Below are 15,237 nucleotides of genomic sequence, written 5' to 3' on the forward strand. Positions count from 1 at the left end.
CCACTAACATCAAAGTACATAGAGGGCTTGGTGCTCTTGATTAAATACTAGTTTCATACCCTTGTACATGACAAAATCCAATGGATACGTTGCAATCCCCCCAATCCTGAAATCCTGAAGAAAGAAAATTAAGTCTGCTAAATTTTGAGTTGAAATCTAAAATTCTACTTTCTACATATCAAATCCAATGAGGTTGGAACTTGGAACCACTCACAAACATCCTAAGTCATTTCATGGTAATGTTAAAAATTTAAGTAAAAGGATGAAAATAAAAGATAAAGGAGAATGTCACTTTTACTTTAAGAATTTAACATTACCATGAATTGCATAGCAATACTAGGGCCATAGGCTTGATTATTAGGCTAGCCTAAGGGAGAAATAAAAGTGGGCCAACCAACTGAAAAAACTCAAAAAATTAAAAAAAGGCAATTTTTGTATGCTGTCATGCATAGTACAAATTGCACGGAACCGGTCCTGAACTAGCCGTTTTGGTACCAAACCGGCTTATTCCGGTTCGGAGACCCAGTTTAGACCGGTTTTGGGCCAAAAACGGCCGGACCAGCCGGTTCCGGTCCTGTTCTGATAACATTGGGCTGGATATGTAAATTCTGGATGAAGTAAAGTGCTGAAAAGTACTTAAAACAGACATCGAAAAGATCATTTCCAACAAGCACACAACATTATTAGTCTAGCTTGAAGTCTAAAATAGAAATCATGGACTAATATATATGGCTAAAAATCAAAGTTCTGAGCTCAGCTGCAAAAAAAATCCAAAATACTCCTAACAAGAATTTGTATACAATTTACATAGTACAAAGGAAAGGAAAATATCTTAGGAATTTTGTATTGTTCTATTTATGAAGGAAGTACACTAGTGCCAAGCTAATCATTGGGCTAATGGGGTCATTCACTAACATAAGAAGGGTCAAACTTCATCTATAGTCAAGGCTCTAGGGATTGCCCTACAGCATGCTACAAAGAACCTATATGGCTGAAAACTAGAGCTAGAAACTGTGCAAGGAAATAAGCTTAAAGGTAACAATTTCAAGATTAAAACTAGGCATTTGCTTAAATATTATTCAATTTAGTTACTACGACTTGAAGGAACTAATTGAAAAATATATTGCAAACAAAAAGGGGAGAAAATTAACAAAGAGTGGATCATAGTAATGTAAACTCCAGCTGCAAGTTTCTAAACTTTCGATATTGGAAGCATACACCTATGGTCTCTTTTTATTTTTTTCATTTTTTTCCTTTGAATGAGAAGGTACTGGCAAGATTATCAAAGTTCTATATTCATTTATGCAGAAGAAAAACTCACAGGATATATCCTAAATGTAAGCCTAGTATACTTTCTTACTCATGCTAGAACAGAGCTTATTGAGGCAGAGGAATAACTAGACAAGAGTACCGTTAAGCAAACCAAATCATTGTTGCATACTTTTTAAAGATCAAGGTATAAGCATATTGCGTTTGGACGAAAACAAGAGGTGAAGCAAATGAATAATAGCATGTGCATAGGTTAAGCAAAATTGCTATACATTTGAAATATTTATTTTCTTCAAAAGAACAGTCAGAGCTCTTTTTATGCAACAAGAATATGATATCTTGTAATTATGAATCTTTTCAAAATCATGGATATGCAAAAGTTAATAATATGCACAAGAATGTGGGACTAAATCGGGCTTTAAAGGTTCTTTTCAGAATGTGAATAAAACGAGTATCCCACAAATTGTATGACTGATAAAAATCCTCTCTCTTGTCAAGATTATTTGTTTCCCAAAAAAGGACTTTAAAAACTAGCTTGCTAAACATAAATAATATAGCAAAAGGAATATTATATAAGATATGGAACTGAACCCATAATTGTAGTAGCTTTTATTTTCCTTCACATCTAAACAAACCAGGAACAGTGCATGCATACTCCAGATAGAATAGAGGCTAAACAGTGTAATATAAAGCTGAGCCAAATGGTTAAACTTATAAATTTCCCTTTAAAATATTGGACGTGTAGCTCTGGACTGCAGCCATAATGTTTTCATTTTAGCCACAGAAATGAGAATAGATTGAAAAGAAAAAGCACAATGAATTAAAGGCCTAATGTATGCATGCTGGGATAGAACATTGAGTTATGGACTAGATGATAAAGAGAAACCATGGATGAATGACACTCAAACGAAGCCATTAAAACCATTTTACAATGACCACAGGGCTACATATAGCATTTCTTAAATTAGCAGCAGTGATTTGTTGCATACCTTGAAAGAGTGTTGGTTTTTTTTCAAAGCTGTGTGTTATTCCTTCATTTGTTCTGCTCTCAACAACTTTTTGAAATCAGTTTCACTCGATGGGCACATACCAGAATTTAACTTGAGAGTAAATTGATATGTGAGTTCGACTACCAACTTCAAACAATGGCATCAAACAGTAATTAACCCTAGCAAACCTCACAGTTCTGAAATGTAAATCTGTTGTTTTTTAATGTTCTATATTATCACCATTAATGTTGAGTTGCATTGAAGTTGTCATAGCACTAACTCACCACCTTGCATCGTATCCAATTGTAATGTCCCCAACCACTTAGGAGGCATTAGGGGGAGTTCCACTAGCCTAATTAAGTTCCCGTAGGGCTAAGGCGGGGAAAAAATTAACTAAGGGAACATGATTCGCCTAGGAAAAACATTACAAATTCTAAAGTGATGAAATGGAGGACATGTCCTAGGCTAATGAAAAGTCACTTTTAATTTATAAAGTGAAAAATCCAATCATATGGGTGATCTTCAAAACTCATCAACTGCGGTTACAAACTGCCCTTTAAACCTCACCGCTGCCCAAGAACATGCTCTGATACCCTCTAGGAGTATTTTGAAATTCAGTTTATTGTGTGTGAGAGAGAGAATTATATATTTTAATGATAATTTCATTTAATTTCTATGATTAAAAATTATGGCCATATTATATTTGATGTATAATTTTTTAATTTATATATATGCAAATTATATAGTTTAATGGTAAATTTATTTAATCCATATAATTAAAAATTATATTTACCGTATATTTTTTTTAATTCATACTTTATGTCAACGTTTATCCATAATTTTTTAAACGATGATTTTTTTTAATTTCATGGCTGTCAAATTCAAACACGAACACAAACCAGGTGACTAACTATTAATACACACTTGAAAAGTAGAGCAGCTTCCCAAATAGAGGTTACAGGTCCACATATGTTCCCAAAGGAATTATTGAAACACCACTAACTAGATCAACCTTGGCCCGAATGTGGTAGTACCACAAATGATCAGATTAACACAACCAATTTCATTAACGACATAAAGAAAGCTCGCCATAGCTGAATGTGAGGATTGTGCCATTCTGAATAGACCTAGCCAAACTTGTACACATAGACTCATTAACCCCTCATGGGGATAGTGGCCTATTTGAGTCCTGTATAGAATCTAGATAGATTACAACTCTCATTTGTAATCCGTTATATTGGAACCTATTTTGATCTCTCGTATAAAGTGTTTCATAGCTAAGGTCACCTATAACTTTGGCATTCTTTTGTGATAGGCACTCCTTTTATGTGCACTTGTGCGTCTCTTGTGCAGTCCACTTGTACTTGGGTATTTTTCTCTCTAGTGTACTAGAATTATCTATCTCTAATGCACCTATGACTGGGTTATCATAGAAATAGGGTTTGTCTTTGGTTTCATTTGATTCTCTTGCTTCATTTGTGAATCTCTAGGTATTATTGTGATTTCTCAATATCTTATAAGAAACAGGCACCCTTGATAATGCTGATTGGAGATTTTATAAGGCTACAACAAACCAAATTGATTGCTATTACAACCTTAGTTTTCATCCATTAGAAACAAGGCTTGATCAATGAGGGTTTCGATGTAAATTTTGTTCAACTTAGTTTTTCAATTGAGATGTTGAGTCCCTTCCTATTGGTGAACACATTCACATGATTGCTCTATTCGCTTTTCTAGGGTGGGGCTTTCCCAGTACCCCTTTTGATTGCGTGATGCAATCCTCTTTGTTCCATGATGCAGTTATTTATTCTATGAAGTACCATATCCAGCACTTCCAAAAAAATGCACTAGGATGGACAACAACAAAAGCACATCAACTGCATAGGGATGGGCAATAAACAAATGCTCGCTCATTTCTAAAACAAACTAAACCAAAAGTAGTTGAAACAAAAAGATCGTACTAAAAAGATTATAAAGAAACTTATACCTTACAAATAAAATCCAACTTACAATTGTACATGAGGATTTGCCGTGCACATTTTAACAAACATTGACGCTCCAAGAAATATCGCATTGCAATCTGCAATGAACAGATCTGTCAGAACATGCATTTAAACAAATTATGTATCAATAAACACCAACCAACCTGATATCTAGCATTGTTACATTTCTGACCTAGGTCAGTTGTTTTCCAGGAATATCAGTTCTGTGTGTGTAATACCCTTCTTGGGCACTGCCTTGTTATGTTCAAAAGTTTTGAATCTAGTGATGTTCACTGCAAATCAGAACCTCTCAAGACTCTTCTAGATTTCAAAAATTGACAATTTCTAAGAGACCACAATCTTGATTAGCAGTATGCATTTCACAGCAGAAACTTCAAATTTTTGATTAAATATTTTATCCGATTTATGTTAATTGCAATGAGAATCAGCATTATGGCCATTTTGCAACCAGATTATCAATCTTAAGTTACATGTTTGCTGAGATAAGGTCATCTGAGCTCCTTGAGGCTTGCAGTATCTCTGCAGTAATGAAATATCAGATGCATTTTGAAGCTTTGAACTCACAACTAACCCATCACCCTTTTTAATTTTTTATTATGACTCCATGCATGCTGCACTGATTTTATCCTTTTTTAATGTTTCATAAAGCTCAAGGGACACGAGGATGTGGGGATAAATTGTGTTGAGAATCGAGATTATGGGTAATCTTCATTTGAGGCCATATGCCAAACCTCTATTTGATGTATTGGCGGATATAAAGGTTACTGAACCTGCAAATTGGTAATTAACCCATATTATCGTATTTTTCTATATTTGACTAAGTCAGCTTAGTCACCTTCATGGGGTGAGCGTCCTAAACACTAAAGGACAGGCATAAGCAAAGCACACTTCTCATTGTAATTAACTCACTCAAGCACAGTCATGGGGTGACTGTCCTAAACCCTAAAGGGCACATATAAGCAAAGCACACTTCTCATTGTAATTTATTCACTCAAGCTTGCCCGGTGAGTTTGCTCAAGTGGTTGAGTGTTGTGAATTACAAGCAGGAGGTTGCAAGGTCAAGTACCCAAGCTGGCTGCTCCATGAATATTGCAGGCCTCACTCAACGTCCTTGTCAGGTTGGGTTGCCAAGACTCAAAACTGCAACCAGCTGGTTTCCCATGGGTACCATCGTTGGAATGAGGGGAAGTTCTGAGCGGGCTTTCCAGGATGTGTATTTCATGAAAACAAATTCACAAACTCCAGTTATTATTTGATAAAGGCCTAAGGGCAATCTTCCTCTAGTGCGCTTATTTAGTCCATGTGCATCGGTATTACAACAATCTCTCTCGTGGTCATCATTTAAGTGTTGTTTCATTTCTGCAATATTTTTCACTTTGCTGGATAAAAATTTACCAGGGATTTCACTGTAGCTCCACTATCTTATAATCACAACATGGTATAAGAGCCAATGTGAACTCTTATTTTTTATCCAGCATTATTTTAAGGCTGTTTCAGGTCCATAACTAGAGTTTCTAATACCCTTTTAGGCCGATTTCAGGCCTGACACTAGGGTTTCAGCACTTCTTTTCCAGACAGCAAATAGGTTTCTAGGGTTATCATCTTTTCTTTCACCAGCACCCTTCTTCTTTGGCAGTTTAATGTCTATACAGCAGATTCAAGAGCAGTTATATGCAGATCTGTGACCTTTTCTAGGGAAGCACCCTCCTCTTCCTCTCTTTTCAGCCAATACAAACCTATTTTTCAGGCTGTGCTGGAATCTTGTGCATCTGTGGATGGAAACTGGGCCAGCTACAGCATACGGGCAGATCAAATGACAGCCCTTGTTCACAGCAAGGATTTAAGAATGTATTTTGAAAAAGCCACTTACTGTGCCTGATGAGGACAACTAAGACATAGTTTGCTTGAAAAAGGATAAATCTCTTGGATAGCCACTACACCATAGTTCTGACTTCTGAGTTTGCATCCCGAAATACTTACCATCCTGCTCTAACAACCAACATCGGAATCCTGCTTCCTTGTACCATCCATCCATCACCTTGTCCTTATTTGGGTTGACAAATAATGTGCAAGGTTGCTCATCACTCACATTTCTATTCCCCTGCAATTGTGAACTCCATGTGTTGCAAGCCTTGCTTATGTAACTCTGAAGAGGGTTATTGTACGTCTCACCTCCTACTCTTATTAAGAGTAACTTAAAAGCATGTTTTTGTTGTTTCCCTCTCCGATGTTTTAACTGCTCCTCTGAAGCAACAAAACTTATAGCTTGTTGACTTTAATGTAAAAATACACAAAAAATATTATTAATAATAATTTATTATATATATAAAATGTACAAGGATGTTGAATGTTACAATGAGGCCCTGCTTATATTCCTAGCCAAGTCTCCTTTCATAACTGGGCATGTCTTTTAGACATGCATTTTCATTTAACTTAATGACTATTTAACATAATCAAATTTGATTATTTATTATTTACATTATTTATATTCATTTTATTTTATGTAATTTATATTCGTAACATTGCCCCTTCCTTTAGAAGCTTTGTCCTAAGAGCTTTATTCAGAAAAATTCTCCCTAATTGCACACGCCGTTCGATATGTGTAATTCATCATTATCTTGAAATCAGAGTTTATCCATTTTTCCTTCTTTTATATATATATATATATATATATTTTTTATTTATTTTATTTATACGTTATGAATACAATTATTATCATTATTATTATTATTATTTTTAAAGTATCTTTATAAAAATTTATTATAGCGTAACTTTATAATTTTAAAAAAGTCACTTTAATAATTTTTATAAAGTACTGTATGATCTATTATAATTATTTTTGTTTATTTATATTTATGAGCAATAGGCAAGTCTAAGTCGCGCAACGCTTCGACTAGAGTCGTGTCCACAAGTCATTTAGAAAAGGCTCTCGTTCAATCAGATCATAACTTTCCACAGTCCTTGGTTTGTCGATGATTATGCTGGTTTCGAAGATTGCAACCCTCAGGTTGTCTCCAACCCCCAATCCAACCTTCGATACAGAGGTTGCAGATAACACCGATGCCACTTGTTTTATTGATAAAAACATGGCATTATTTTTCACTAAGAGGCTTTTCGTCTAGCCTAAGGCATTTTTCTCGCTAAAAAGAAAATCTACAGGAAATTACTTTATTTTCAATCGCTTCCACAAAGAATCCATCGTGGAGGTGTCCACTACAGTGTTTTGTCATGTTAAAATTTGGGTACCAAAGGACAAGTGGTTCCCTAAGGCTTTGATCTTTGGCCTAGGGAAAAGTGTTCAAATTTATTTGTACTTTTCTCCTAAAATGACTTTATAAGTGGTAAAGTCAATTTAATTTAAAAGTGACTTTATAAGTGGTAAAGTTACATTCTAATTTAAAAGTGACTTTATAAGTTGTAAAGTTACATTCTAATTTAAAGGTGACTTTATTAAAGTCAATGAAAAATTAGAAAGTGAAAAAGTGACTATGGAAATAAAAGGCTAAGTGGGTTTTTATTTAAGTGGGTGAGATAAAAAATAGAAAGTGAGAATTAAATGCACATTTATTCTCATTCCTAGATCTAAATGAATCTCATCCATTAGATCTTATGGTAACCCAAGAGGTCATTTAGAGAGTAAAAGGAGAAGAGGAGGAAAAGATCAATTCATTCTTTCATGAGCATTTGAGAGAAAGAGAAGAAAGAGCAAGGAGAAAATTTCTGAGCAGTGAGGACGTGAAGGAGAGCAGCGAGAAGACATTTCAGCAAATCTGGGCAGTAGCATTTATTGGCACGCATCCCAAGGAAAAACCAAACAGCAGGAGAAAGGCACAGAAATCAAGGAAGAGGGACAGCAGCAAGGGCATGAATTTCAAGGCAGATTTGGGCACAATTTTCGAGGCAACCATACTGCTGAAATCCGTACAGCCCGTACATCAAGTTCTGGGCACGTTTTTCGAGGCAAACCGTACAGCATTTAATGTTGTTTTATTGCTAGAAAAAATTATGTTTTGGTTGTTCGCTGATTGGCACGATTTTCGAGGCGGAGTTCAAGCACAGAAATCGACATAAGTTGTAATTTGTGGTCGCTAGAATTTTTACTGTGTATTTCAGTTTCTCTATAAAAGCATTTTCAGAAATAAATAAGAGCTCTCAAACTAGTTTTCCCCAAGAGTTGTAAGGGGTTTTTCCAGGGTCACATTGACCAAAAATCACTGTGTTATTTTCTGTGTGGCTGTCATAATTTTGTTGTGTTTTATTTCTGCAATTTCAGCAGTTGTGAAATCTCTAAATTTGTGTTTTCAAAAAAATATTGTCATTTCCAGATTTTAGAATTTTTATCATGCTTGGATTTAAAACTAAATGCATGGAGTGATAAGGAAAACTGATAACCGGAGTGGGGGTTGAAATTTCTTCATGGTATCAGAGCTTGGTTGGCTAAAAAGTGCAGTTTGGGACAGCAAAGTGAAAATTACAACACGTTGATTTTTACACATAAAACATAAACCTTTACCACAGATTTGAAAATTTCAGTTTGATAGGACAGTGAAAGATGTCTTTGGGTTTGAGAGTTGAAGACAAGTTGGATGAGCAGAACAATTGTAGTGCATGGAAAGAGAGAATCCAGAGCATATTTGAGGAAGCAGAAGTCTGGGGTATTATGGTAAATACCACACAGAACCCAGTAGTAGTACATGTTGACCCTATACAGTTGGCAGAGTTTAACAAAAAGAATACTAAGGCAAAAAGATTGATTCTGAAAGGAATCAAAGCCCATGTCAATCCTCATGTGAGAGGAAAGACTTATGCAAATGAGATGTGGACAGCCTTGACCACTCTTTTCCAGAGCTCAAATGAAAACAAAAAAATGGTCCTAACGGAGAAACTAAAGGCCATTAAAATGGCTAAGACTGACAATGCTACAGCATACCTCACAAAGATCACTTTAGTGAGAGATGAGTTGGCAGTCGTACGTGAGATCATTGCACCCACTGAATTGGTGAGGATTCCTTGAATGGTCTTCTCAAGACTTGGGAGAATTTTGTGGATGCCATTGTTGCACGAGAAAACCTTCCCGATTGGGAGAGGTTGTGGGATGATTGCATTCAGAATGAGATCAGAAAGAACCATCTTGGGGCAGCCAAACAGGTGGAGGAGAATGACAATGTCCCATTGTTAGCAAGAGGCAAGAAGGGCAGAACAAAGAAGCAAGCTTCCAACAGTGGAGGCAAAGGCAAAGGTAAAGCCAAGCAGCAAAACAAGGAGAAGGACTATTCCAAAGTCAAATGTTGGAATTGTGAAAAGTTGGGACACTATGTTGTTGTGTGTTTGGAGAAGAAGAACAAGAGAGGGAGAGACAAACCCATGGCAGCTTCTGCAGAGACAGAGAGCTTTGATCGGGGGTTCATAGCTTGTGAGGCCAGTAGTGCAGGATCACCTGCCATACAAGTTCAGAGGGAGTGTGCATTCCCCGCTACTAGCGGAGCATCTTCTAGCATTTGGTATGTTGACAGTGGTGCTTCCCGCCACATGATAGGAGTCAGAGAGTACTTCTCAGAGCTTTTAGAGGGTGATACTGATATCGAGGTAGTACTTGGTGATGACAACATTGTTAGAGCAGTCGGTGTGGGGACATTGACATTTGATAAGGGACCCAAACCTCCCTTGAAAGTGTCAAATGTTCTATATGTGCCTAGAATGAAGAAGAACCTGATATCCGTCTCAGCACTTGAGGACAAAGGGTATGATGTGTTGTTCAGGAGAGGGCAGGTGCTTATATATCCTAGGGGAACTCCAGCTTCTTCAGCTAGAGAGATTGGTGTGCGCCATGCCAAGGTGTACAAGTTCTCATTCCAGCCCCTGATGGCATTGAGTAGCAGCACCCGAGACAGGACCGACAACAGATCTAGCAGTTCAGAGTTGTGTGAGATTTGGCACCGCAGGATGGGGCACATGTATCATGGGGCCTTGAGTACATTGCGGGAGATCACCACTGGTGTGCCAGATTTCAGTTCTGATCACCTTGATGTATGCAGAGGATGTGCTATGGGGAAGTTTGCCAGATCCCGTTTTCCCAGCAACGACAGCAGAGCGACCGGGATCCTTGATTTGATTCATACCGATGTGAGTGGTTGAATGTCTCATGTATCCTTGAGTGGCTATGAGTACTATGTTTTATTCATTGATGACCACTCCAGGAAGACCTCGATTTATTTCTTGAAGACCAAGAGTGAGGTCTTCAAGCAGTTTCAAGAGTTCAAAGCTATTGTGGAGACCCAAACAGATAGGAAGATCAAGGTCCTTAGGTCGAACAATGGAGGGGAGTATACCCTTGGTGAGTTTGTTGATTTTTGTGTTGAGGCAGGCATTACGAGGGAGTTCACAATTCCTTACTACCCCCAGCAGAATGGGGTTGCAGAGAGGAAGAACAGATCCATTGCAAGAGCTGCCAAAGCCATGCTTCATGATCAAGGGTTACCTTTATTTTTGTGGGCAGAGGCCTGCAACACTGTTGTGTACTTGCAAAACAGGTGTCCACATCGTGCCTTGGGGAATGTGACTCCAGAGGAGGATTTTTCTAGGAAGAAGCCTGATGTTGGGCACTTTCGTATCTTTGGGTGCCTTACATATTCCTATGTCCCCAAGGAGAACACGACCAAGCTAGAGCCCACTGCAGACAAGGGCATCTTTGTAGGTTATAGCAAGACCTCGAAAGCTTATCGGATCTATATTGCCGCGCAGAGGAAAGTAGTTGTCAGGCGGGATGTGAAGTTCGAGGAGGAGAGAGCTTTCAGGAGGTCACGGGAGTTAGAGTATCCAGAGTCACCAGACCCTCAGGAGTAGCTGAGTCAGTCACAGGGATCTAGTGGTCAAGGATCAAGAGGTACATCGATTACAGTGTCAAGTCCATCAGTGAGCAGTGGCTCTCAAAGTCAGGTGGGTGGTTCTTCGGGCAACATGCAAGGCAGTCCGCGGAGCAATTCACAGGGTAGTCCACTAATGGACAGTTCGCACGGTACTTCAGCATCTATAGGCACAGATTCAAGCATGAGGTCAATTGGCAGGCCTTCAGGAGTTCAGGCTTCTGATGATGATGAGGATTCTTTCACTCCGGTGGGAGAAGTATGCTCTGTAAAAATTTCTGTTTTCCCACCCCGGTTTTCAGTTTCTCCTTATTTCTCCCATGTAGTTAAATGCCCATTCCCATAACCATACATTTAACAGACTGAAAAAAAAAAAATATTGCTGAAAACACAAATTCTGGAAATTTTTCAGAATGCTGGAAATTGCAGAATTAAAAATCAGCAATTAAAAACAGCCATTAAAACACATTAAAACACTGATATTTTTGGTCAACTTGACCCTGGAAAAACCCCCTACAACTCTTGGGGAAAACCAGTTTGAGAGCTCTTCTTTATTTCTGAAAATTGTCTTTTTACAGTGAGAATTATTCAGCAAAAAATCAGCAAGCAAATTTACAACTTATCTCCTTTCCCGTGCCTCACAGCAATCTGGAAATTACAGCAAACAGGACAGCAATAAATGCTGTACGACCTCCGTTTTGTGTGCAGAAAAATCAGCAAACTGCTCCTCGATTTTTGTGCAAAAATCTGCCTTTCACTATGTGCTGAATCAGCTGTACAAATCTGCTCAACTGCTGCCTTGGAATGTGTGCCAAGCTGCTGTCTCCTTCTCCTTCCTGCTCAGAAATCTCTCTTGCTCTCTTGCTCTCCTTCTCCCAATCTGCTCATGAAAGAATGAATGACCTTTTCCTCCTTTTCCTCCTTTAATATAACTCCAAGTGACTTTTGGGTGATCCAAGTGACTTTTGGGTGATCTCTAAATCCAATGGCTGAAATAGATTTAGATCAATGGTTGAGATTAAATGCTCATTTAAATCTCACTTTCTATTTTTTAATTCACCCCACTTTAATAAAGACCCACTTAGTCATTTATTTCCAAAGTCACTTTTCCTTTCTAATTTTTCATTGACTTTATAAAAGTCACTTTAAAATTAGACTTAATAACTTTATCACTTAAAGTCACTTTTAAATTAGATTTAAATTTATAAAATTATAAAGTCACTTTAGGAGAAAAATTAAATTCTTTTGGACACTTTTCCCTAGGCCAAAGATCAAAGCCTAAGGGAACCACCTGTCCTCCGGTACCAAATTTCAACACTCTCTCTTACCGAGGAAGGTGTTCCTCACCACACCCATCTTGTCTCTGAAGTAGACATGCTTGCCCCGTGGTAAGGCTTTGGTAAGGATATCTGCAACCTGCTCATCAGTGGAAATATACTCAAGCTTCACAGCTCCCTTCTGAACATAGTCTCTGATGAAATGATATCTGATCCCGATATGCTTTGACCTGTCATGAAATACTGGATTCTCCGTGAGTTTAATGCAACTCTGATTATCACAGTAAATCACTGAAGGTCTCAACGACTGACCAAATAAGCCAAACAACATCTTGTGAAGCCAGATGGCCTCACAACTAGCTAGACTGGCTGCCATATACTCTGCTTCCGCTGAACTCAGTGCTACTGACTGCTGCTTCCGGCTGAACCATGACACTACTGCTGAACCCAACCCAAAACAACACCCTGAAGTGCTCTTCCTATCAGAAGCACAACCTGCCCAATCAGAATCAGTGTATCCTGCCAATCTCACTCCATCTCCCTGCCTATAGTCCAGACCATAATCCACTGTCCCCTGCAAGTACCGCAAAATGTGTTTTGCAGCCACCTAGTGAACCTTCCTAGGCTCACACATAAACTGACTCATCGTGTTGACTGCAAAACAGATATCTGGTCTAGTGTTGACCAAATACATCAAGGAACCAATCAGCTGCATGTACAATGTGGGATCCACCAACTCGGAATCCGAAGCATGAAGCTTCTTCCAGTTGGTGATCATCGGTGTCGACATGGGTCTACAATCCTCCATGTGGAATCTGCTAAGGATGTCCACAATATACTTCCCCTGCCCCAGGAAGAAATGCCCCTCCTCCTGCCACACCTCCAAACCCAAAAAGTAATGCATCAAGCCGATGTCCTTCATCTCAAACTTCGCCGCAAGATCTCTCTTGCAGTGCTCTATGAGTCTCTCTGCACCTGTAATGATCAAGTCATCCACATACAGCACCAGAATGAGAGGCTCCTCACCAATCACAATAAAGTAAAGGTTCGGATCTGCCTCACTCTTTGTGAAACCCATCCCCTGCAAGTATGCATCTATCCTGGAGTACCAAGCTCTGGGAGCTTGCTTCAGGCCATAAAGGGCCTTCTTCAATCTGCACACATGGGACTCCTTCCCATGCACCTCAAAGCCCTGTGGCTGCTCAATGTACACCTCCTCCTGTATGAAGCCATTGAGAAATGCGGTCTTCACATCCATCTGGTGGATCTTCCAACCCATCTCTGCTGCTATCGATATAATGGAGCGGATCGAAGTATATCGAGCCACGGGAGCGAAGGTCTCCTCATAATCAACTCCCTCTACCTGGGAGAACCCTCTAGCCACAAACCTCGCTTTGAATTTCTCAATGTTGCCATCTGCAGCATGCTTTACCTTGTAAAGCCATCTGGAAGTAACCACGGATTTGCCCTCAGGCCTCGGCACCACCTCCCAAACATCATTCTTCATGATAGAAGAATACTCCTCCTGCATGGCCTCTCTCCAGACCTGCTGGCTAGCTGCCTCCTCATAGCTAGAAGGCTCAGAGTCAAGGATGCTGGTAACCATCGCCATATAACTACAAAACCTCTCAGGTGGTCTACTCTCTCTGACCGGCCTCTTCGGCTCAGCAACAGATGTGGCATCTCTCAAGGTGTCCTGAAGCCACTTGGGCTTCCTCTTCCCTGAGCGCACTTCTTCCACCGGAGAATGAAACTCCTCCTCATCATCATCAGTAGCCTGAACTCCTGACTGTCTGTCTGCTGTCCTCCTGCCTGCACCTGAACCTGTAGAAGCTGAGGTACCGTGTGAACTGTCCATCAGTGGACTCCCTAGTGAACTGCTCTGCATGCTGCCCGGAGCACCACCCCTCTGGCTCGATGAGCCACTGCTCACTGACGGACCTGACATCCTCATAGATGTACCTCCGGATCCTCCTGATCCCTGCCCACTGGATCCCTGCGACTGACTCAACTGCTGCTGAGGGTCTGGCTGATCCAGATACTCTAACTCCCGTGACCTCCTAAAGGCCCTGTCCTCCTCGAACTTCACATCCCGTCTGACAACAACTCTCCTCTGTGCAGGAATGTAAATCCGAAAGGCCTTTGAGGTCTCATTGTAGCCCACAAAGATACCCTTCTCTGCGGTGGGCTCTAGTTTGGTCCTCTTCTCCTTGGGTATATAGGAGTATGTAATGCATCCAAAGATATGAAGATGACCAAGATCAGGCTTCTTCCCAGAGAAAGCCTCCTCCGGAGTCATGTGCCCCAAGGCACGATGCGGACTCCTGTTCTGCAAGTAAACAGCTGTGTTGCAGGCCTCTGCCCACAAGAACAATGGCAACCCCTGATCATGTAACATAGCTTTGGCAGCCTCTATGATGGATCTGTTCTTCCTCTCCGCAACCCCGTTCTGCTGGGGGTTGTAAGGAACAGTGAACTCCCTCCTAATGCCTGCCTCCGCACAATAGTCAACAAACTCTCCAAGGCTGTACTCTCCTCCATTGTCCGACCTCAAGGACTTGATCTTTCGGCCTGTCTGTGTCTCCACAAGAGCTCTGAACTCCTGAAACCGCTTGAAGACCTCACTCTTGGTCTTCAAGAAATAAATCCAGGTCCTCCTGGAATGATCATCAATGAATAAAACATAGTACTCATACCCACTCAAGGAAACATGAGACATCCGACCGCTCACATCGGAATGAATCAAATCAAGTATCCCCGTCGCTCTGCTGTCACTGCTGGGAAAAGGGGATTTGGCAAATTTGCCCATCGCACAACCTCTGCAAGTATCAAAGTG

The 15,237-nt window shown here is 39.8% G+C and overlaps 1 protein-coding gene across 4 annotated transcripts in view; it reads right to left on the reverse strand.

The window, feature by feature from the left end:
• Positions 1–15,237, reverse strand: part of LOC149180358 (nucleoporin (DUF3414)) — a 426,459-nt gene that overhangs the window by 402,072 nt on the left and 9,150 nt on the right. For all 4 annotated transcript variants that reach the window (XM_089416071.1, XM_089416072.1, XM_089416070.1 and 1 more), the window contains exon 2: positions 4,269–4,338. In XM_089416071.1, the coding sequence (XP_089272197.1) occupies positions 4,269–4,338 (70 nt within the window). The remainder of the gene's footprint in view (positions 1–4,268; positions 4,339–15,237) is intronic.

Source organism: Pinus tabuliformis, chromosome 3_2, assembly GCF_031772625.1.
Source record: "Pinus tabuliformis cultivar Carrire ecotype Pingquan chromosome 3_2, CPIR1, whole genome shotgun sequence".
In the NCBI taxonomy this organism is placed as follows: Eukaryota; Viridiplantae; Streptophyta; class Pinopsida; order Pinales; family Pinaceae; genus Pinus; species Pinus tabuliformis.